The 26455-nt window shown below is 34.9% G+C and overlaps 1 protein-coding gene across 1 annotated transcript in view; it reads right to left on the bottom strand.

Moving 5' to 3' along the window:
- The window catches only part of LOC145291074 (ATP-dependent translocase ABCB1-like), a 290243-nt gene that overhangs the window by 124608 nt on the left and 139180 nt on the right, over window positions 1–26455 (bottom strand). Inside the window, exons 26-28 of the mRNA XM_080136587.1 lie at window positions 22865–23010; window positions 14719–14807; window positions 8915–9086 (exon numbers count right to left, since the gene is read on the bottom strand). Of these exons, the coding sequence (XP_079992713.1) occupies window positions 8915–9086; window positions 14719–14807; window positions 22865–23010 (407 nt within the window). The remainder of the gene's footprint in view (window positions 1–8914; window positions 9087–14718; window positions 14808–22864; window positions 23011–26455) is intronic.

The raw sequence follows: 26455 nt of genomic DNA, 5'->3' as shown, positions 1-26455 counted from the left end.
ATCTGACGTTAATACATCTTTTAATTTCTTAAACGCTGCCTGGCACTCAGGCATCCAGTCCCATTTTTTGTCCTTTTTTAATAGTACATTCAATGGCGCACGCAATTCATGCATGTTTGATAATAGTTCGCAAGCTCTAAAACCTCTGCAATGTAGTTACATTATGAGGTTCTGGCATGTCTTTTATAGCTGTGGGGCCTAACTGGATCGGGTTTCTTCCCGCCCTTATCTATCATAGGACCCAGGTATTTAATTCGTGCAAAAAAAAAAAAATAAATAAATAAATTCGCATTTTGTGAAGCCGTATTCTTTTATTCTGTCAAACACTTGAAATATTGAAATACATGATCTCTATTTTGAATGTTACTTTTCACTGCCTTCGTTCAGGATTGAACTCAGCACCTTTGGGTAACTGTAAACTTTGATACAACGTCTAGGACCACCCGGCCATATGTCACTAGGACAATTCTTAGTTGGTCAACACTCAAACGACACCTGGTACGAGTGAAGCCCCGCATCGAGGAAAACATGACCAAGAACTGCATATACTCCATCCCATGCAGTTACAGAAAGGTTTACAAGGGTGAAACATGCCGCCCCCTTAAAGTAAGGATGGAAGAACACAGAAAAACGGTAACTAAAGTGGAGACGGAAAAATCGGGTATAGCCAACCATGTCTGGATGGAGAAGGAGGACCATCGCCCCCTATGGGATGAAGTAAAAATAATAAACAGAGACCCACTGGAAAGTGAGAAAACTTAAAGAAACAGCTTACATGCTCGGATATAACAACCTACTGAGCAAACCAAGCATAGAGCTGAATGCAATTTGGATACCTCTGATAGAAAGAGAAAACCTTGAATAACAACATAGGTTTAACATTAACAAAAAACAACTAAGAATTGTCCTAGTGACATATGGCCGAGTGACCCTAGACGTTGTATCAAAGTTTACAGTTACCCAAAGGTGCTGAGTTCAAACCTGAACGAAGGCAGTGAAAAGTAACATTCAAAACAGAGAATCAGCAACTATGTCCCAGAGCCTAGCTGGGGTCCGAACACGGTACCCCCATAATAATAATAAAGGGTTGGGTTCGAGACTCCTAACAAACGGTTCCCCAGTTCGATAGAAAACACCTGATGAAGGCCGGAGGGCAAAACGGCCGAAACGTTGTGACTATAACAACCAAGATGAGGAAGTCAGTCCGACAATCTCAATCAATGAAAACACCTCATCTCAAAAATACAGACAATTACTATACATGATCTCTATGTTGTTCAACATTTTGACTACGCATAAGAATATCGTCCAGATAGCCTATTGCGAAATCCAAACCGCTTAGCAAAGTATCAATTACCTGTTGGAAAACCAAATGCTAATCTATTGAATTTATAAAGTCCTTTGTGCGTTGATATACAAAAGTTTCGAGCTATCTTCCTCTACTAGTATTTGTAGGTACGCCTCGCTTAAGTCTATTTTGGAAAAATATTTTCCGCCATTTAAGTTAGTGAGTATTTCGTCTGGGTTTGGTAGTGGGTAGTGATGGTTCTTGAGCGCCGCCTTCAATCCGGTCGAAAAGTCTGCGCATACCCTAATCTCTTTAGATTTTTTTTCACGTATACGGTGGAGGCTACCCACTCACTATAGTTAATAGGGGTTAAGATCCCAGTGTTGACTAGTCTTTCCAATTCTTCTTCAATTTTTTCCCTTGAAGCGAACGGTACGCTCCGTGGCTTTTGGAATATTCGTTTTGCTTTGTCCAGCAATTCGAATGTCGCCTTTTTTATTGTGCAGCATCCAAGCTTTTCGGAGAAAAAACTTGGGAAAGATTTTTTTAGATCCTTTTTGAGTTTGTCGGCTTCGGCCGTTAGGTTTTCGACTTTGTGGCAAAAATTACTTATTGGCGAGTCCCATAATTCAAATTCCTGAATCCAATCGGTCCCGAATAAGTTCGTTGCGTTCCTTAGAACGATAACTTTTAGCTTTTTTGTTGTTCTTTTTAGTGACACATTAATAACTAGCTCACCCTCAAAATTTATTTTTGCCCTAGTTACCGATCTTGCGACTTTATTCGTATTTGTCATCGCGAGCTTTCCTATTCGCTTCCACATGTGAAAATTTATAATTAATAAATCCGACCCTGAATCGAGCTGCAGTTTTACTTCTTTATTTCTGATTCTCACCGTAAAATATTTCCTTATGTTCTCTGTTGGTGAAGGGTCCATTTTTGCAGTTTTTACATAGCTCTTTTTTGCTACTTTTGCTCTGCAATATGAGGCCTTGTGTCCTGCTCGCTTGCATAGGTCACATGTTATTCTCCTTTGGTACTGAGATGCATTGTACGCACGAGGTCCTCCACATTTGCTACAAGGGGTCCTAGGATTTTTTCTATTCTGATAATTTTGTGAATGGTTCTTTTTGCCTCTTCGTTGGTAATTGCTGGCGGGCGGGTGTTCTTTATTTTTGAAGCGTATTTTTTAATGTGCGCGATAGCTGCTTCCTCTATGTTTCGAGAATCTTGCTTCATTGCCACGAACCGCTGACAATCTTCAGCCAATTTCTGAAGCGTCAAATCAGGTTCTAATTCCAATTTATTTAGAGCACGACGTCTTATATTGGCGTCTTTTATGGCTATAAAACCTTGTTTGAATATTAAGCATTTAATATTGTCCGCCGTTAATGACGACAATTTGAAATCTTCAGAGTCCTTATTAACTATAGACGCAAAAGTCGTATAGTCCTGACTCTCCTTCCGTGTAAGATTCATGCATTTCCATCTTTTATAAAACGGCTTCTCCATTAATAGTTTGACTGCCTCGACAAACAATAATTCCTTGGTTTTTCTTGGTAAAATATAGTCCACGAATTTGTTATGTTCGGATGTACCTAGTTCCGTAGCAATAAACGAACCTTCACTTTTGGGGAAAACCGTACTGATTTCTTCTCCGCTGTCCTTATTCACTAAAACTTGTGTTATCAAATCCATTTTTTTTATCTGACTGGTTTTGTTGATCTAAATGTAATTTTTTCAATTCCAATATTTGTTCATTTGTTTTTCCTCGAAGAATTTCATTAAATCTAACTGCTTTTCCAACATTTGTTCGTTCATTTCTTTCTTTTCTCTTCCTCGTTTTTCTTCGCGATATTTTACCAAATTTAACTGCTTGTCTTCGTTTTGTTTCTGTATTGCCATATATGACGTAAACTTTTCAGAAAGTTCAAAGAAAAACGGCAATAAGAATATAAAAATTCTTTGTACTTGCGTGAATACTTGTCTTTCGCCTTATAAGAAGTATTTGCTTAATTAATAATTCTCTTTGAGAATTTTTTTCAAATTTCGCGCTCACCACGTGCTCATCTTTTTTTTTTCAATGAGTTCGTATCTCATTTTTGTCGCCAATTTGATATTTCCTAAGGTGGCTTATTATACGGACAATCAAAGATAAAGTATTCCGTGGAAGGAATAAATAAATATACACTGTGGTTTGAATACTGAGAGAGAAGTTTATTTACGTATTTACATAGAGACAAATAAAGTGTGTTAATGTTCAGGGAGAAGTATCTGTTCAAAAAAGGGCAGGTGAATCTGGTGACTCTGTTCCTTATGTAGAATGTTCCGGGTTGGTTACCTATCTCCACATAACAGAATATCCGCGTGTTCTTTTTTCTTGAATCCTTTTGGTCGTCAAACTCTGTCTTCTAATGGCTGTTTTATTTTTAGAGTGAATTCGTTGCCCGAATGTTCGTCATTCAGTTGTTGATAGCGATTATTGCAGATTGATCCGAGAAGTTCTTGAATCGTCCTCGTCAGCCAGTTGTTGTAGACCCATGCTAGGGGTTACAAATGAAAAAAAACACAAGTAGTGTATAAAATATAATATGTATTTATCATAAAGAATACAGGAGCCACTAACGTGGTATGAGGGGAACGTGTTCGTAGCATGCGGTTAAACATGGTATGAATGTCTCCATTTAGTCTCTGAAACCAGTGGTATTCATAGGACTGGTTGATTCCACTTAGTTCTCAAATAGGGATGATTTGTACCCCACAACAATCACGTCGACTGATATTTAGGTTTCACGATGAATGTCCTGGAAAAGTCACTTCTGATTAATGTTTAATTTTAAAATATGCAAAGAAAAGAATAGTTTGCGGCGATTTTTTCCGTAGTCGAATGTACTACTACTGAACTATACTTGCCTATAATTTGTTTTCTTTTTAAGAACAAATTATTTGCTAAGATTTTATTATCTCCCTCTCCGGTGAAATGTGTAAAAAGTCCCCTTTAAAAAATATTTTTTATTCATATTAAAAAAAAACAACAACTATTTTTAGGATCGGATTTTTGCTGTTTTTAATACTTATCGGATGAATTTCTGTACAACACCTATCTAAGAACACTGCCAGACATATAAATTACCTTTGTGTGAAATTCGCAAAAGATAAGCTCAGCTTTTGGAAACCTATAATGAATGGACTCACACACACAAAGTGACTTTTATATAATAATAGAGTATATATATATATATATATATATATATATATATATATATATATATATATATATATATATATATATATATATATGAGAATGGTATTTAGTTACATTCTTAGATCCAAATATTTATTTTTCATGCAAAACAGCTCCTGGAGCATGTTAAGATTTCGGTACCTTTTTTAAACAGATCCTTCCGTTATGAAGAAACAAACGGTTATTGTTGTTTTGGTTGTTGTTGTTGTTTTGGTTGTTGTTGTTGTTGTTGTTGTTGTTATTGTTATTGTTATTATTATTATTATTATTATTATTATTATTATTATTTTAATACCGTCTCTTTTCGTGGCATATACTCTTTAGAAAAAATAGAAATCCTTTGCTTAGATAGAAAAAAATCATAAGGTAATGTTGGAAGGAAAAAAAGGTTCATAGAAGACGCAACATCGTGTGTTTATTCCAGCAACCATCTTTGTTCATATTGTAAAGCTAAACACGTTTTATTCAATGTACGAATTAATGTGTTTTGAAGATATTTTTAATTCTACAAAGAAATGACTTATTACTACTACTTTATATATCTAATATTTATTTTCGATAATTTGTTAACTTGGGTTATATCTAAAAAGGATTTACATCGGTGTAAAATACGAAACTAATTCTTTCCTATACAGTTAGATTGTTTGGTAATTTATTAATATTAATAATAATAATAATTATATATATATATATATATATATATATATATATATATATATATATATATATATATATATATATATATAAAGCATTATTGTATATCAAATAAATCAATATACTTTTATTAAGTTTATAGATACTCAAGTAGAATCAATTTCGTATCAAAGATGCTTTTTGGATTGTGTTTAATATGGGACTATAAGGAGTTATGCACCCCCTGTCGTAGTAAATAATCCTAAACTGTAATTGAACCAGGAAAAAACTGTTTATGCCTTAGTGTGTGTGTTTGTGCGTGTGCAAGCGCGTGTATATGTATGTGTGAGCATTTGTATGTGTATGCGTGTGTATGTGTGCTTGTAGTACCAGTTGGATCTTTCTTTTTTCCTACTATTAATCAATGTTAAATCCATTTTTTATTGTCGCTTTTAATAACGTGGCACTTTAAAAAAATAAATAAATTCTAACTTTTAAAAAAGTTATCTACAAAAAAAAAATGAATTCTAACTTTTAGAAAAGTTATCTACCAACACTAATATTAACTTAAGATTTTGAAGAATATTTGTTCCTGTACGTTTGGACAACGGAGTATTGCTGTCATATTTGGATTGCTAAAGCTCTGTCCCATTGGAGGATTCTTGATAAGGTGCAGAAACATACCGGTAATTTGATTGGATCCAGTTTTTCTTATTCATTACAATCTTTTTCATAGAAATGATGTTGATAGTTTCAACCTTTTCTATAAATACTATTATCGTATGTGTTCTTCAGAATTGTTTGATCCATTCCCTGTTTTGTTTTAGTTCGTTTGAGTCGTTGATCTAGTGGTCTCCATCAATTCGCTGTTTTAATATCTCATACAGCTTTCTATTCCAGTAGCTTCTTTCTAAGAAGTGTGGTCTTGTGGAACTTACTTTCTGCTGACTGTTTTCCTCCTATATTAACTTTGTTTTTTTTTCAAGACTAAGGTCAATAAGCATGTCCTGTCTTTGCGATAATTATTTTTGTTCTTGTTAGCTCTTTACATTAAGTGGCCTTACGTCTTGTCTGGAGCGATATCTATTTTAAAACCCCCCCGTAAATCCCATCGACGTTGGTGTTAATAATATACATTTTTTAATTCTTATTTTTACGTTTATCTTAATGCAAACTAATTTGGATTTACTACCTCGAAGTTTCTTTATGTTTATTTGAAAGCTTTTCATCGAAGTTGGTTTGTAGTCATTGATTTTAATAATATGTCACTTTTTATGCTGTTAGTTCTTAATTTTCCGATATTTTTAGACACTCGAAACTTCTTTAAATGCACATCTTACTGATATAGATTAATTATTTTTCACAAATATAATGTTACCTTATAGCCACTACAGTAGATGCAAAGTCTATCGATCAAACTGATGATGAAATATGAACTGGAATAAATACATTGAGGACATTGCAAAGACTGCTGCAAAAACATTGTGTTCCCTCTACCGTGCTAGAAAATTACTCTCACTTAGAGTATCCTGTATGTATACAAATCCATCATTCGTCCGTGCATGGAGTATGGTTACCACATCTGGGCTGGTGCACTACTAATCTCTCCCTTTTAGAGTCCCAAAAGATTCTCCACTCTAATAGGTCCTGCATGATCAACAAAACTCTAACCCCTCAATGTGGTATTTATTTGTGGCGTTTGTTTTACAAGTATTTTAATGGAATGTGCTCTGATGAATTTATTGCACTTTTTCTTCCCCCGACAAACACGTCCAGCAAAATCCAATCCCTTCAATGTAAAGGTCCATAGATGTGGGAAAACCTTGTAATAGCTTCTTCCATCAGACTGTTAAACTTTAGCACCCCCTCTCCCCCTGCTTCACTAACTGTGTTGATATGCAAAATTGTAAATGTGATGTAAACAAACATTTCGCTCATCTCCTTACATAGTCTCCTGCGAACATGATTCCAAATAGTTGCCCTCACGTCCAAATGGCAATGTGTCATGTTTGGGATGAACAAGAGTAAAAAAAAAAAATGTGTTACTGTGATGCTGGCTAAATTCGCACCACCACCCCACCGATAAACCCCATGCACAGAAGAGAGCCGTTTCGAGTTTTCTCCTCCAAAATACGTAAAAACTAAAAGGAATAAAGGTTTCATAAAAAATACACAAAGATTTAAAAATGAGTGACTATCCAATTGAATACCGTCGTGGAGAATGGAATCCTGTGTACAGAGTTCAAATCCTATTGAGTCCAGTGTGCGTGTCAACTTATGCACCAATCTTGTTGAGGAAGGTATGAATGCATCTCCCTCGAAATATGTAAAATAGTAATTTTTATTCAATATAGTTGGACTAAATGTAATCAACAAACCAAAAACTATATGGTCCCCAGACTGATGTCTTTGTTATACTTTTGAATAAAAGGCAATGGAGAAACTTTAGTAAACGCCCTATAATCACGACAAGGTATTGTTTCTGTATAACTTAAAAAAAATTTTTTTTTTATTCTAGATGTAAAAATTTTTTAGGGGGGGGGTCACATTTGTTATTTTTTTTTGTCGTTATTTTATCGATATGAAGCAAACGAATCCAAACAGATATAAAATAATCACACATTAAAGTACAAAACAAAGTGATCACTAAATGGGCTGGGAAGCCACAGTGTTGGGGAAGAAACAAGTTCTGTATCAATAATTAAGTCCAATATATCACCTTCAATTTGAGTGATGTAATTTGAGCGCTGAAGAAATTGTTGAGCTCCATTAAGGGATTCTATTAGTGCCACATTATTTGCAAGAAGCTGATCCAAATTGAAATCACCCAACAAAAGTACTCTTATACCAACACCCAAGTTGTTGAGCTCGTCCGTGAAAATATTTAAAAAATTACCTACTGGGCCAGGCTTGCGGTACACGAGCATACAGCCATTTCATGTATTAAAGTTCAATTTACGAATATATAATTAATATTTGTAAAGTCGAGTCTACAAGAGTTACTCCCTTTATACTGTTTGCCAAAACCACCAAGAACTGTTAACATTTAAACCCCTGGCCTGAGGTAAAACATTGGGCTAAAACAACCAAATAACACCATTTCATGACAAACGATGCCGTAATCTTATTTTAATTCGCTACCATTTAAAACCTCTATTTACACACAAATATGGATTTTAGAATAAAAATAAAAATTAGCTTCAAAAGGTGTGTTTTTCACGCCTAAAACACCCTGGGGCTCAAGCCCCAGAATTTTCCCAGGGCCAAATATTACGTTTCCAGATGTATATCCATGTGATCTTGCTTTTGGGTTATTTTCAGCAAAATCTAATGGTCGAAAAAATTCTGTATCCCGAAAGGTGCTATTTTGGGCCATTTTGACCCCTTTTGATCCCCTGGAGACACAACCAGAATTTTTATCAAAAAATCCGAGAATGTTACATTTCCTTCCTTGGGTAGTTGTAACTTCATGCAAAATTTCAAAAAAATGTAATAATTAGTTATTGAGAATTTTTGGAACGGACAGACGAACGGGCGAGGGTGACTAAGTCGGTGGACCAATAAGAGAGACTGATATGCCCTAAAGCAACCTATAAGCATCACAATGTAATGTGAACGGACATCTCGTTGCTCAACTGTAGCTATCGTCCCAAATAGCAGCCTTTTATGTCCAAGTGGCAATATGCTTTGTTTGGAGTGTACTGGAATAATAATAAAAAACAAACTTTTAAATAGATTGAAATGCTTACGCAGTTTGTTTGGTATTGAGTTCTCCGCCATTATGCGTATCAAACCAGGCCATCTCGTGAGTGAGCATACTTTTCATTAATTCATTACGCATTCGAAAACTCTGTCTCTCGCTCGAAATATTCCAAAACGCCACCTGAAAATAACTCGCCACTATCATCGCGAAACCCAGTCCTATAAAAACAATAACAACAATAAAAACAATAAAATATATTAAGAAAAAATACATAAATACATAAAAAAAGTTAGATAATGTAAGGAGGTGGGAAGACACCAAAAGGTCCGATTTTTCGAACAACATCGCATGATGTGGGAAAGAACCTTTTGAAATAGATAGTAGTTAGTTGGGGAGAGGTGTGAAACATTGGAGTATCTGAAAGATTTTATCAGATAAATTGGAACTTTATTTCGTAACAATACAAACAATATAAACCTGATCATCAAAATGTGAAGTGCCACTATTGTAGAATTGAACAAATTATTTACCGCGTGAAAACTTGGATATTTGTTTTGCTTCATGACATTTTAAAATTCGAACGAAAGTTTGGTTTGTTTTGTTAAGTGACATTCCACTGTTTTCCGGTTTGTTCAGAACCGAATACAAACAGGTTGATCTTTAAATATGAGTGAGGTCTTAGTGGAATAAAAAGAAAATTGGGTATGGATTTAAGTTTCTGTCCAAGATAAAAGCAATTTGAGAGAAGCAGAGGAAAAATGGAAGTGGAGAGTGGGCAGATTAGAGGGTTTCTATTAATACGTGCAAGTAATTCATTCACATGACTAGCTAAAAGGCTAAACTTACCCGAAGAGCTAGGTTTTAACCACGGTTCGATGACCGTGTTTTAACATGGTCACCGAACAGCATGCACTATGCTCAGTCAGGTTACACACCCACATGACTCAGATGAGTTAGTTAATATTCTGGTATTTACATTTATAAAGTTAAATACATATTTTTAATTTTCCCTGTGCACGTCGACACGGGATTTGCTAGTGGCCTGACCAAGCCACAGGAGAAACAATCGAGCAAAAAAAAAAAAACCAAAAAAAAACCACTAAGCACAATTCATCCCAAAGCAATAAAAATAACATGACAATCTATATACAAATGTGGGCAAATTTGGGCATGTTTTATTGGTTTGAAAATATAGGTTTTTTTTACCAATTGTCATGCCATAAAATTTTAACCGTAGAATAGTATTCTTCAATTATATATATATATATATATATATATATATATATATATATATATATATATATATATATATACACACACACACACACACACACACACACACACACACACACACACACGAGGCCTGTCTAAAAAGTATCCGACCTTAGGCCAGAAAAAATATTTCAAATACCTGAGGGGGTTTGAACCCTAATCCCCTTCAAAGTAGGCCCCTTGTGCTTGCACACACTTAGCCCACCGATCGTTCCACTGCTGAAAACACCTGTGAAAGTTTTCATTTGGAATGTTGTTTATCTCCGCCGTAGCGTTCTGCATTATCTCTTCTCTACTCTCAAAACGGGATCCTTTCAGTGGCGTCTTCAATTTGAAAACAACCAAAAGTCGCAAAGAGCCATGTCTGGAGAGTAAGGAGGTTGGCGAACTACTGGAATTCCATGTTTGGCCAAAAAATGTTGGATCAAATGGGATGAGTGTGCGGGGGCGTTGTCGCGGTGCAGTTGCCAATTTTTCGCAGCCCACATGTCTGATCTTTTGTACGGAAGTGCGTCACGGAGACGCCGGAGAACATCTTATTATTACTTCTTTGTAACTGTTTGTCTTCCCGGTGCGGATTCATGATGCACAATTCCACGGATATCAAAGAAGACAGTCAGCATCACCTTCATTTTGATTCGCTCTTGTCACGCTTTTTCCAACCTTGGAGACTCGGGATGCTTCCATTGCGACGATTGCCTTTTTGTTTCTGGGTCGTAGTCGTACACCCATGACTCATCTCCAGTTATCACGGTGTTCAGAAATTCAGGATCAGTGTTTGCGGTGTCCAGAGGGCCCTGTGTAACTTGAACACAAGGTCCTTTTGTTCCGGCGACAACAACCTGGGCACCAATTTTGCTGCCATTCTGTGCATATGAAACAAAAATGTAGTAGGCAAAAAAAAAATAAATAAATGTTCTGTCAGCAACAGTACAACTTCAAAATAGTCAATATCGTCCACCTCCAGAGGAGAGGGAATTCCTGTCCGTGATAACCGTGGTAAAAGAAGACACACTCCAATCGCCAGAAACACCCACACACACAATTTGCAGGACACTGCCGACTCGTCTCTAGCCTCCTGCTTTTATAGTGGCCGGGAATTATCCATTTGCATAATCACATGAGAAAGAAACGTGATTTTCCGAGAGTTGCATGGGGTAAACGCTAATAAAACCCCCCGGACGCCATCTTGGAATTCTCTTTTCCCCCCAACTGGTGACACAACAGACGTACCCGAGGTAAGCTCTGTTTCCCCTCATTTTAGTTATTGCTACTTCTGCTACAGCATACCCAAATCATCACGCAAAATTTCATGTTCAAAATCTTTATTCACTCCAACCTCTTTGGCAAGCTCCCACGCGGTACAACGACGATCTGCCATCACCAAATTTCATGCCCTTTCAACAGCAGTTGCACTTCGAGCACTTTGGGGCCTGCCAAAACGCGTGATGTGCGGCCATTTTTGAATCGGTTGAACCATTCCCTAATTTTTGTTACACCCATCGCATTTTCTCCTAACACCCGTCGAATCTTACGAATTTGAGAATCACCAAGCTTTTGACAAAATTTGATGTAATATCTTTGCTCAACATGTTCAGTAATCTTGAGAGAATCGGTAATCCGGCGAACACGTTGTCTAGCACCTCACTCAGCAACCAACAGGCAGTGACTGACGCGCTGTAAGTTCACCTAAAACTTTATGCATGTGCATGAAGGTGTCTTCCTTCATTATACTTAGGAGATGGCATGGCAGTAATATAACTTGGGGTTTTTGAAGCTAGAGAAAAACGATTAGGGTGATTAAAATAGGTTAAATTTCTAATAGAAGAATGCATGAGGTGTGTTTTAAGGAAAAGGAATGTAAAAAGGGGGATTTGTGTAAAAAAGAAATACAATAATGGAAAATAATTAGAAAAATTACAAAGAGCGTCTATAACCCCTATTTATATATGATGTTTTTACCTAACCCGACTGACGAATAAATTCATATATATCTATAATTATTCTATTTTATCTTATTCTATTTTACGGCTGGGTAATGCCTGGCGGCCTGCTGGCGTATATATATATATATATATATATATATATATATATATATATATATATATATGTCATCCACATACAGTACTATTTCGCTGTATCACAGCTCATCAGTGTGCCTAGACAGGCAACTACCTCAAGCCAGGATCGAAACCCGACTGCCCGTATGACAGTCAAGGCTTCTAACCATTATGCTAAGCGGCAGCTACTGTGCCGGTAGTGAATTAACGATGTTTTGACATCGGCTGAATACCAAATATATATATATACATATATATATATACATATATATATACACTAGCAGGCTGCCAATTAAATATGATATTTTGATTAATGTAGATTTCGTATTAATTATTATATTATATTGGACCCAATATATAGTAATGATTTAAAAAGTTTTAAAAAAAATGACTCGTGCGCCACTACGGAAAATCGAAACCAAAACATTTAGCTTACGATTTACTTTTACCTTTTACATTCATGCCTGAGCTATAAAGACGTGAAAACACATAAACCAATAGCTATTACACTACGTATGCATATTCATAATGCTGTCGTTCGACCTTCACCTGGCAAATCCCATGTTTTTAAATTTTCATATTTTGCACGGATTTCCCCCGGTTAAAACTAAATATAAAGTTTCGCACAGGTTTGAATACCCTATATATTAAGCTTCATGTGTGTAGACCAAAATCTGAGAAAGGAGTTTAATAGGCAAATTTTTTAAACAAATATATATATACGCATACATAAATATATATATATACAGAAAAAGGTTTGTGTTTACTACAACCGTTTTATGAAAACATTACGCTACGTATGCATATTCGTAATGCTGTCGTTCGACCTTCACCTGGCAAATCCCATGTTTTTAAATTTTCATATTTTGCACGGATTTCCCCCGGTTAAAACTAAATATAAAGTTTCGCACAGGTTTGAATACCCTATATATTAAGCTTCATGTGTGTAGACCAAAATCTGAGAAAGGAGTTTAATAGGCAAATTTTTTAAACAAATATATATATACGCATACATAAATATATATATATATACAGAAAAAGGTTTGTGTTTACTACAACCGTTTTATGAAAACATAACGCAAGTATAAATCATGTAGAATATCTGCATGAATATAATTACATGTAATAATTACCTAAAGATGATCATCCCATAAGAAAAGGAGGTAAAACTAAGAGGGAATTAATTGAAATGGATGGTTAAAAGAATATGCAAATTCGCTAGATCTTTTGTAGATAAATGCAATTCCACGAACCATATATAACAAACTTGTATTTTCTTTTTAAATAAATAGAAAAAAGGCTTGATTTTTTTTTCTTGGCTATGATCAACGTGTGGTATCTGTTCTGATGCTACACTTAAGCTAATTAATCCTCGGTCAATAAAAGGTCTATACTAACACAATTATTATTTTTGGATACTGCCAGAGTGCTCCCTTTTTGCCCTTCTTTTATAGGAGGTGGGTTTCCCCCCAAAATTAAAAACGACCTTGTGTCACATTTGCTTTCGTGTGGAAGCAAATAGATACCCAAATAAATAGAAATAGGGGTTTTTGAATATGAATATCAATACACAAAAAAACTAAATTTATAGGAATATATATATATATATATATATATATATATATATATATATATATATATATATATATATATATATATAGTGTATCACAAAAGTGTGTGCACCCCTCACATTTCTTCAAATATTTAAGTATATCTCTTCATAGGACAACACTGAAAAAATGATTTTTTACACAATGAAAAGTAGTCTGTCTGCAGCATATATAACAGAGTTAATTTATTTTTCCTTCAAAATAACTCAAAATATAGCTATTAAAAGCTAAATTCCTGGCAACAAAAGTGAGTACACCCCTTACGAAAAGTTGTCAATATTAATATACATGTCAACTCTTCAAATTTTTTTTTGGCCACCATCATTATCCAAAACTGCTTATACTCTTCTGGACATGGAGTTTACCAGAGCTTCACATGCAGCCACTGGAATGCTCTTCCACTCTTTAATTACGACGTCGCGGAGCCAGCAGATATTTAAGACTTTGTGCATCTCCACCTTCTGCTTGAGGATGCCCCAAAGAGGTTGTATTAGGTTCGAGTCTGGAGACATGCTTGGCCAGTCCATCACATTTATCCTCAGCCTTCAGTAAAGTAGTGGTTGTCTTTGGGTCATTGTCACGCTGGAGCACTGCTCTGCGACCCAGTTTCTGGAGGGAGGGGATACTGCTCTGCTGCAGTATTTGATAGTACATGTTGGAGCTCATGTTTCCCTCAATGAAGTGAAACTCTCCAATACCTGCAGCACTCTTCCACTCCCAGACCATGTAATAAAAAAGGTGTGTGTGTGTGTGTGTGTGTGTGTGTGTATGTGTGTGTGTGTGTGTGTGTGGTAAAGTTAATCATAAACTAGTTAGGATCAAAGATCAATATAACGGACGAATTACTATTTTTGAAAACCTTGACAAGATCAATTGATGCGTTAGATATATTACAACAAAAAACTTACCGATGTAGTTATAGGCGAATACTTTCATTTGTGAAACAATATTCAAGGTATAATTTCCAATTGGTTGCGTTCCGTTAGTCGAACATATACTAGAAAGAAAAGAAAGAAAATTCGCTTGACAAAAATATTTCATGTTTCTGAATTTTTGAGATGAGGATTGGTTATTCGTATTATTTGGATTCTTCAGACTACTGTTCTTATCTTGGGTGCCACTTTAACAACGTTTCGGTCGATATAACCTTCGACTTTCTTCAGGTGTATCTTGTCGAACTCGAGAATTCGTCTGTCGAACTCAAGAATTTGAACGAAATTTCAAACGGTACACTTTATTTACTTCACAGGGGTTGCATGCTCTCGTTCCATCAGCCATAACTGGATGGAGGTTCTAAGTTATTCGCAGTTGTATTTTTCGGTTGCCCACATTGAGAATTGAACCTTCAAACTTCAGGAGAATATCACTTTTACAATTGATACGTCGCAAGGACCTGTGGTGCAGTGATTAGAGTACTCGGAAAAATCTATCGTAAAAATGATATTATACATGTTATCCACGCCTCTCACGTGATCTTGAATGTGCTCCACGTCTCTGACGTGATCGTTATCTTTCTCTTTTTATAGTCATTTGTTTTCTTTACTGATAACGTCATTTCGCATGCATTTGCATCCACGCATCCGCACTATGTTACATATATTGTCAGTAGTGAACATTCCAAATCCAAATATATATTAATTTCTCTTTCATAATATTTTATTGTGTCTTGCACGTGTTTCGTTGAATGGTGTTGAATTGCTGTTTTCATTTAATGCCTTAACCAGCAAATTTTAGCTCTGCTATAATTATAATTTGCTAAATCTTTTTTCTTTCCTCTGATGAGAAGAAGAGAAAGAATAGCATTCTTTGGAACTCCACAGAATAAGGATTGTGAAAATTGTTTTTGGAGTATTCTGTCGAATAATAAATGTCGAATAATAAATTTCTTTCATTTCTTTTCTTTCCTCTTATAACCTCTACTATCTATTGTATTTGTATTGGGGCTTTTTACTTTGGTTGGGATTAATATATCAATATATAAATACTGGTATTTATATTAAATTGAAGTTTACTCTTGAGTAAACATTGCATTTCTATTGCCTTGATATATATATATATATATATATATATATATATATATATATATATATATATATATATATATGTGTGTGTGTGTGTGTGTGTGTGTGTGTGTGTGTGTGTGTGCGTGTGTGTGTGTGTGCAAGATGAGTCACGAAAAACGGATGTTTTTAGAACGCTCCTTGTTCTCGAGTAAGGGATACGGAGTGAGATAGCTAGTCTTTAAACCTGCTTAAAATGCTGTTTAGTGTGGTGGTGTTTATCTTTTACATTAAATTTTGTTTTAGTTATTGATTTTGAATTGCTTTTCTTTTCAGTTCATTGTCCTCATGCTACCGTAGAATCGTGAACACCGTGTGTTTGCTTATGACTTAAAAACATCCGTTTCCCGTGACTCATCCTGTATATAATCTTCGTTAGAAACCTTTCACCCCAACTCGAAGAGGCTGAAAAGTATTTGTAATTAAAAAAATAATAAATTTGAGAGAGAAATCGATTATCAGTCAAACACGGTAGTGATTGAATATATGGTTCAGTGGCAGTGTAAGTCATTTAGAACTGCTCTCTCATTTTTCAACCAAATTTCAAACAATTATTACAGTTTATAGATCACTTTGTCAACTATATTGTGAAATTTTTTTTCCAATTTTTGTTCAGTAAAACAAAAGTTATGATGAATTTCCTGATGTTTAAAATCGTAAAAATATTTAAGGAGGTGAGCGACGCCTTTTATGACTATTTCTACTGATGCTACCAATTCACTGCTATCGCAAAAAGAGAAGTAACAAGTGAAACACAGAGAATAAAAGTATGAAAGGGAGATAATTAGGGGGATTTTATTGAAAGCAGACGAGTGCCGTACATTGTTATTACATATGTGTTTGGGGGGCAATAAAATAAGACTGAAATTAAATAAAGAACAAGTGAATTTATTGGAAGCTTGGAAAAATCATGGGTTACAATAGAAAAATTCGAGCATGAAAAATAATATGGTTAAGTTTAAACAGGGAATAGTAAAGGACTAGTTGTTAAAACTGGAAAAGAAAAGGACAAGATATTCTAGTAAAAAAATATAATAACTTTATAACTTAAACTATTGCAGCATTAAGAATTTTTTAAAATTTAATTTATAACATCATTTAATCATTTTTTAATGCTGCAAATATTTTAAATTATAAATTTATTATATTTTTTTACTAGAATATTTTGCTCTTTTCTTTTCCAGTTTTAACAACTAGTACTTTACTTTTCCATGTTTAAGCTTAACCATATTACTTTTCATGCTCGCATTTTTCTATTGTGATAAATATATATGTTTCAACATACAAGAACATAACATGTATATTGAAACTTTCAGAATGTCATAAAATGTTAAAAAAAAAAAAATCTAGCCACTACTTGGTTTATAAACAAAAAACATCAACCTTGGCACCAGACAACTTCAGATTTTGGAAAGGCATGTATAGTAAAGATCGATCCTAATATAAACGACTTACGTTGATTCGGCAAAGCAGTGATCTATATCAATACTGTAGTACCTACCGACCTACCTACCTACTTATGTTATGCTTTTGATAAAATGATTCAAATAATGTTTTTGTCGATAAAATTTCTCCAACAGAGACATGCATAAAAGCTCTGTCTGATGTTGATCAATTTAGACCAGTCATTAAGTATATCACAAGTTAACCCCTCTTCTTTGTGAGCATCTATTTGATTTCAAAGTTTTTTTTTACGTCTATGCGATTAATCTAAGACGTTGATATCAGTTCTTTATTTTCTATTTTACACGATTCTACGAGCTAAAAGAATCTTAAAAAGGCATGAAACTGCCATAAAATGATAAAGAATTTTTAGTTATTATTGAAACAGTTGCATTTTTATTTTGGTAGACTAAAAATTGAACCACAAAATAAATTTGGCTTCAACATAATCGTGAATTTTCTTTTCTTTACTCTGTTTCAAAGAAATGTAAAATGTGCTTTATTAAACAAATGAAAGACTAAATACTGAAACTAAATGTCTTTGCCGCTAATAACGATTTTTTATTGAACAGTTTATTTGAATCTTCAATGAAAATCTTTGGTCACATATACATATGTACACCCTACATTGCTGTCTGAAACCTTATTTGCAACTTTACGTTCCCTTGCTGCATACACTTTTTTTTAACACACACTGTTCTTTTTCGCCAAAAGATTGGAATTACATATACATACCTCAATTATACACTCGGTCTGTAATACTAGAAACAGCATACTTTTATCAAACACTTTGTTAGCTGTGATATCAGTACCATTTGTTTAACAGCGTTAATTGGGGATAGCACTCTTGTTTCCATTTCAAATAGGTTATTTCGTTTCGATTATTTGTATTTTGATAATTATTGAATACTAAATCTAATCTAAAATGAAACGTGCTCACAGATTCAGTGGAGCCCAAAAAAGGAAACTGAAATTACAGAGCAAATGCTGTTGAAAAAACTCGCAGGATATCTGAATTTTTCTCTTTCACTAGTCCGCAGTTAAACGTTTGTGATAACCCTGGCGTTAACACACAATTCATTTCTAATTCTGAGGCTGGAAGTGAAGTACCAGATTAGCACCAGCCAATGATGATCCTACTGATTGGAGAGGATAAAATGAGACACAGTGTATTGATTTGGTTTCGAAGGGTCCAATTCAGCTGACGGATTATGATTTCCCATTAAATCAGGAAAACCTAAAGTAGATAATTTCAAAAAAGAACTGTTATTTAACCCTAAAAAAGTAACGAAACTATTTTACGTTCTTGGCTTTTCTGTTCGAAGTTTGCTAACTATGTTTTCTGTTTTGTTCAGTAGTGAAAGCAAACGTCGTGTAGTAACCAGTTGATCTGTCTCTTGAAAACTCTGAAGACACAGGACAATCAACTTCTCATAATGGGTGTATAATGATGTGGCATGATAAACGGTTGGGCAATCCTGTTGACTTACGATCAAATAAACTGGTTCAGGAATAGCAGATATACTGGAGGCTAGTTTTATTTCGTTTGATTAATATAATCCAGTTTTGGGCTGAGAGAAATTTGAGAGAAATTTGCACAAATGAAAAGCTCGGTAACATCAGAAATGAAAATTTCCTTGGGAAAGGGGAGTTTATAGGAAAATTTGATTCTGATTTGTCTAAATATGCCAGACGCACTAAAAGCCATTAACTGAGTGATCATTATTTCAGCAACCGCATTCAGAACGAACTTCTTGACCTTCTTGCTAAGTCAATATGGAACAAAATCATTTCCAAAGGTCTTGCATCAAAATATTATAGCATAATACTAGATTTCACACTTTGTTCTTCGGAGCCTTGAATTTATAGAAAGATGTGGAGCAGAAATTTTTAACTTTGTTGAATTTCTTGATGTGTGTGATACAGCTGGAAAATGCCTTTTTAACAGTATGATGAATTTCCTGTCCAAATATGACATTGCCATAGAATACTGTTGTGGCCGTAGGTACGATAGCGGCTCCAACATGCAATAAAAAATCATGACCGGGAGACGTGTTTTTTGGAAATCAATAAAAAAGTTGTATACATACCATGCCCTAGTCATCGACTTAAACTGGTAATTGCTGATGCTTCAAAGTCGTCGGTTACTTCAATTTCTATGTAATTTATGTGTACAATTTATTTGCTGCGTCAACAAAGTAATGAATTATTCTGAAGCAGCACATGATCCATCTTACAAAACGCAGGATGGAAAGCAAGGCTATTAAGTTGTATTTTCAGACAACAGAGATTTTGAAAGCGATTGAAGAATTAGAACGATTGTCTCTGGATAGTTGAGATGGATTTATCAGCACGGAATGTGGGACTTTTAGTCACTGAAATCAGGAGCTGGCGCTTCCTTGTTTGGTTGATAGTATGACTTGCTGTTTCAATTAAACATTATCAGCAAAGGACTACAGAGTTCTTCACTATGCATCGATGACCAGATTTCTCACGACGAAGGTGGATTATCATTTATTTCACAATAAAGGCAGTAAGGACTTGCAGTAGCTGAAGTTAAAGCAAGAGAATTAGTTGATAAGCTTGAAGTGGATCGTACTTATCCAGAACTAAGGAGAAGAAAACATGTCTCTTCATGTACGAATCGGCAGAGGAGGCAGATTATTAGACTGGCGGAGGAACATTTCGCCAAATTTTTTTTCTATCCACTCATGGATACAGTTTCACAAAATCTTCAGGAATGGTTTGAAAATATCGACTTAAAATCAAAGTGCGGCTTTTGTGTAACACAAATAACATGAAAGCTGCAATAACCGCGTAAATTTTGCCGTCATGCGACGCTGCTTTAGCAAAAGGTGTTGGAGAGAGCGATATTCACCGTGAGAAACTTGGAAGATATTATCAATTTCGTCAACTTCATGGACGGTAAAAAGTTATTACATTTTCCGCTGTTGAATGTTTTAATTATATAATGAAACATACTTTTTGATTGATATCCAACTATGGCTGTTGTACTCAGAATTGTAAACATATTACCAGTTACTGTGACGTCATGTGAGTGCAGTTTATCTAAATTGAAACTAATTAAAAACTTTCTTCGGGACTCCATGTGTCAGGATAGACTGGTTGGTTTATCTTTTATAAACATTAAACATGGCTAAACCAAGAAATTGAGACGGAGCATTTAGCACAGCAGTTTGAGACAGAGAAAGCTATAAAAGTGAATTTTTAATTATATGGTTTGAAGCGACACAAATTTTCTTCAATTCCATTTTCATTTTTGGTAAAATCCGTTTATTTTTTCCAATCTAACTAAAAACTTTCTTCCGACTGCATTTGTTTCTTCGGGATGCACAAACATTTTGTGTGATTAAAAACCTGTTTTAAAAGCAGTTTTGAATTTTCACCGAAAGGGCGTTTCTTTTACATATGCACATTCTTGTAAATATTTTCACGGGCGTTTGAAATATTTCATGAACTGTTGATTTCAGTACTCACACGCATTTCAGTACACAACACACAATACCAATTAACATATAGTATAAATAAAATTACGTTTAAAGGCTTTTTATTTATTTATCATCTAAGAGAATACAAATCCACACGCACCTAAAAAGACATGTTTATCACTTCATTATTTACCATCCAAGTGAGTTTCATATTTACCAAATTATATTTATTCAAATCGACAAATATGTTTTGAATTGTTTTAATTTCTTTTTCTTTTTCTTTTTATTTCTTTTTCCTTTCTTTTTTCTTTGCCTTTTTTATTTCTTTTTCATTTCGTTTTAAATTTCTTTTTCTTTTCTTTTTAATTTCCGTTTTTAAATTCTTTTTCTTTTCTTTTTTAATTTCTTTTTCTTTTCTTTTTAATTTCCGTTTTTAATTTCTTTTTCTTTTTAATTTCTTTTTTAATTTCTTTCTTCTTTTTTTCATTTTCATTTCTTTCTCATTTCTTTTTTTCATTTCTTTTTTCTTCTCTTTTTCTTCTCTTTTTTCTGTTTTCCCATCGCTGATACAATAGATTATAACATTTGTTTTTGTTTTTTATTGTTAACTGATTTGTGAAACAATCACAATTATTCAACGAACCTATTAGAGAAGATTGCATACATTATCTTTGAAGTAAAATATTTTAATCAGATAACCAGGGAACTATTTCTGCTGTAAAAGTATGAGATAAATTTTGTTGTTTTTGTCAGACTAGTACCAAAAGTTGTATCAATCGAAAAAAACTTTGCCCATTTTTCTTCATAAGTTATAAAGTTTGTATTTATTGCATCTTAATGGGGATGTATGGATATTTTAGCATTAAATGACTTTCTCTTACATCGTGATATTCTGTTACTACTACTAATGTTGTTTTGATTTAATTCGTTTGTTTTCATCTCTATACCAATACTGTCTAATACTCTCATCTCAAATAAGCACATGAAGTCTTTCTGTAGCAAAATACTTTTGAAACTTGTAGAAGATTAAAAACCAGAACGCACTGAAATGCCTATGAAAATAGCTAGGAAATACTAAAAAGTAGATAAAAGTTGTGAAAACATCCGTAATGGATAACTTCAAAACATTAATATAACGATTTATTCCGCTGTATTTATTATTACAGAATATCTGCATTTCAATAGTATGTTATTTTTTTTTCATCCCCCAACATATGAATTCACAATCGTAATTTATTGTGAATTCATATGTTGGGGGATGATGCAAGTTGCATTTCTCAAGTAGAGAGGGTCGCAAATCGCATTGCTAAGCATCGAACTGTATCAGTGTGGTATGACAAAACCTTGTACATAGAGACCGAAGACACCCAAGGATGATGTCTAATAGAAATGCAATTTTTTTGCTGGGATGGAGCATCCCAACGGATGCCAGAAATTCACCCGCTATTTCAGAGACAGCTATCTAGTTCTAACCATTTTTTGTAATTGTCTTATCTTTTTTTTAGCTGGTGATGGGGCATCTATAAGTATATTTGCCTGTCGCTAAATAGTTAACGACACTGACGGAAAGCCTTGGTGTGCTAAGTTCGAATCCAGTTCGTTCCACAGTAACACTCTCATCAAACCCACACTTGACCTTCTGGAAATGAGACAAAAATACAACACGAAATAGTTTGATCAAATATCGACACTATATTACTGCATGCAGTCTGCCACATTGCGGCGCACGGTAATAACACTTCTTTTGAATAGATTATGTGTATTGTGCTAAGATACTTTTGCGAATTGTAACTATAAATACATTGCATTATTTACAGGTCAACCTTAGGAAAGTGACCCTTGGGTTTACTTTCGGTTCCCTTATTTTATCCTTTAGTGCTCACATTCCAGGAGCGATGTTTTTGACAAAGGGGGAAGGACTGCTGTTTTCTAAGTCGATATCTATCAATTTAACATTTATTGTTAGCTAGCTTTTGACCCTGAAGTATTTTTAGCCTCTTTTATCAATAAGCCTCCTGTCTTATCTGGAGCGATTTTCATATAAAAAATCTGACGATACCTATTCCTGGCAATATCGTAGAACTGGGATTATATATACTTACTCGCTGAGAATTGTCCCCTGCATCACAAAAGTGTTGGTCATGTTTCCAAATACAACGAGCATAAGTGGAAAACCAGCTCCATGAACAGCAGAGAAAATGGTGCCAACCACGATAAGGGTAATGTCGATTTTATCCGCGTAACGAAACTGAAATATAAACAATTTATGGTTAAAGTTACAAAATTAATGGGAAATTTCATGTGTCTAAATCTTGCAGCACAAAAAGGCAAAAGGTTAAAAACACTTAAACTAAAAGAGCAAACTACTACTATTATTATATTATTGTCCGGACAACATCGGATATCCCGGGTAGAGAGGTGAGTTACTGGCATTTGAACTCGTGACAATGTTATGGAAATAACAAAGTGTTTTGATAACGGAAGAATGTTTTGAAATAGGACTGGAATTTAATGTAGAAATAATTAAGTCAGAAATATGTAAAACAATAAAATGTTTAGAAAGATGTTTAATAATATAGGATTGGAATGTTTGATTTTAATAAATAAAAGAAATACTTGACAATAGACCAGGCAAGGATCTTTTATTACGTAGATACTGTACGTAACGAGTTTAGAGACACCTTAGGAAATTAGTTAGTAGTCAATCTGTAACGGGCGGCCGAGAGAGACGGTCGAAAAACGGAATGGCACCCAGCAGAGGCAACATCGATAATTAAGATGTAGACAGGACTGTATCAGCGTTCAACCCTTCCAAAATGGGAACAAAATTCTGGAACAAAGGTTGCCGAAATAAAGGCGAGGTTTGTTGTTCATAGAATTTTTGTTGCAGCTTTTCGTCCAACAAGATCAAAGATGGTCTAAGTGTGTTCCCTAATTGACCAAATGTTGTAACTTCATAGAATATTATTCGTCCCTTTTATTGAAGCTATGTCTTCCTTTGTCTGGCAAGAGACAAAGATGTTTATTCCGTCCCGTTTTTTCGTTATATGTGAGCATACACTGGATAAGTTATTTTGTGACATTTTGAAAACTAGGCGATCACACGTAAATACAGGTATGAAGAACATACACACATTTAATAAGACACTCGTTTCATACACAAGTATATATGTACAGAAAATATACACCCACGGGAATACAACACTTTTTTCAGTCCACGTAGTTTCATATTTCACCAGGAAACCATAGAGCGCGAAAACCAAACAAATTCTTAATGCAACGTTAGACACTTACAAATCACTTCCTCTCCAATTTCCCTTTACGGCTATAAGGCACACTCGCAGATTTGATCATCACCTCTTTTCATGACCGAAGACACCCCCAAAACGGATCTCATCCCTGCTATAGTAATTTAAAACTACGCCGAGATAGTCCCTGTCCTCTATAAGCTCTTCTATAAATGCCTAACCGAGTCTTGCTTTCCTGGTAGCTGGAAAATTGCCTCCATGGTAACTTTTTAAAAATTATGGTGAAAGAACTAACCCTAATCCGCTCAATTATCGTCCGTTTCCTCCCTCCATTTGCTAAAATATTTGAATCTTTAATCAATCAAGCGCTCGTCCACCATCTTGTAGATGCTAAGCTCCTGTCTGACCAACAACATGGATTTAAGCGCTGATAAACTCATAACAATAAAAAAAAAACAGCAAAATCCTACCCTTTTACTGTTGAGGTCTCTAGATGCTGGAGAATATTTATTTCCTCGGATTGCTTAACTTTTGAATCCCCTACTCGTTTCCTGCTTTCCTGGAAATACTAACATGTAGAACTTTAAATGTAATGTGAACAGATATCTAGCTGCTCAACTCGCCACAATCCCTGATAGACATGATCCCAACTAGTATCCATGTACACACAAGTGGCAACATTCCTTGTCTGCGTTTTTAAAAAAGATTTGTATCAGAAATAATGAATCTTAAAGATTAAAAGAATCAAATTTTGTCGAAGAAAAATCATTGAATGTCAATGAATTTTTATAGAAATAAAGAAGTTAATGATCACACGTCACTCAATAAATCCCATGCCTAACTAATAGAACAGAGAAAGTTTATTCCCAGGGAAAATATGTGAAAGAAAAAACATTTGAACAACGAGTTTAGAAGCCAAGTGTATGGGCGTTTGGTTATTTTTATTTTAGTTTTTACATGGTAGTCACCACTTATCAAGGCCCGGAAGCCACTCGGAGATAAGGGTTATTGCGTGTACAGTAATCAATGGGATAATATCGTGGTAATCGTTAGTAATGGGGATTTGATAAAGTGTCTTACTTAAGGGGGCGGTTCATCGGGAATTTGTTTATGTTGGACTTGAAGACATCCAAGTTGTAGTCAGATGGGAAACAGGCAAACGGAAGAGAGTTCCACAGGCGTGCAGTTCTAAAAAAGAAGCTTTGTTCATGGAATCTACGCTTTGATTTAGGCACAGATAAAGAGTGTGAAAAATTATTGACAGTGGTTTCAGCTAGACGGGTATTTTCGTGAAAGATTTGCGATTGGGGACCAGAGATTGGAACTCAGGCGTGCACTTGCCACGTAAATAACGATAAAACAGAGACAGGCTCGCAACGTTTCTTCTGTGGGAGAGAGGTTGCAGGGAAGAGAAAAGGGCATCCTCCACTAAGCCACGAAGTCTATTTTTGTACTATTCAAGGCAGGATGGGCTGTTTTTAGCAGCTCCTTCCCAAATGTGGCAGCAGCACTCCATTTCTGGACGTACCTGGCTTTTATATAGATAGAGAATTGCATCAACAGTGAGATATCTTCTGGGGCGGTAGAAGGATCCTACCATTTTTCCTGCGACCTTGGCAACAAACTCGATGTACATGTTCCATTTCAAATCAGGAGTAAATGTCAATCCCAGAAGCTTGTCAAAACATGGAGCCTCTCCAAGACGAGAGCCATCCATTTCAATTGATGCCAGATGGGGATCAGAGCGTTGATGATGTAAAGATAGGAGCTTGGTTTTAAATACATTCCACTTCATGAACCGCGGAAGAACAGTGGAAGAATTTGAAGGGTACACTATTGAAAGTAACAGATTAAACTTTCTTCAAACTGAAGCATAATTATCAAAGTATAGTTACGCAGATAGATATGAAAAGTCTTTATTAAAGTTTGTGCCTATTTCCATTCTATGGAGGCCGTGTGCGAACGCAGACCCCACAATTTTATTATACCACCCCTATTTAAGTTAAAACATACTTATCAAAGTATTCGTATGTACATCTATACAAAACCACTTGTAAACGTTTTTTTTTTAAATTTTTAAATTTTTTATTTCCATACTTTGTTAACCAGGCGCATACGCAGACCCCACAATTTTAATGAACCACCGTTCTGCAGGATCAAACATACCCATGCCTGTGTCCCGATACATCTATCATTATATGTAATCAGTTTTTTAAAATAGTCAACCATATAGGAGCCTATTCGTGACCACACACACACACACACACACACACACACACACACACACACACACACACACACACACACAGCTTTATATTATATTTATATTAGCTGTAACCTGCCATGCGTTGCTGTGGCTGAAATTGGAAAAAGTTCCAAAATGAGAAAATGCATGTTTCTTATAGGTTTAATGTCACATTTCGTATAGGTACACAGTTTTTGTTG

Source organism: Euprymna scolopes, chromosome 12, assembly GCF_053919585.1.
Source record: "Euprymna scolopes isolate OS-2025 chromosome 12, ASM5391958v1, whole genome shotgun sequence".
Lineage (NCBI taxonomy): Eukaryota > Metazoa > Mollusca > Cephalopoda > Sepiida > Sepiolidae > Euprymna > Euprymna scolopes.
The sequence above is the reverse complement of the archived record's forward strand: the minus strand, read 5'-3'. Positions and strand labels throughout refer to the sequence as shown.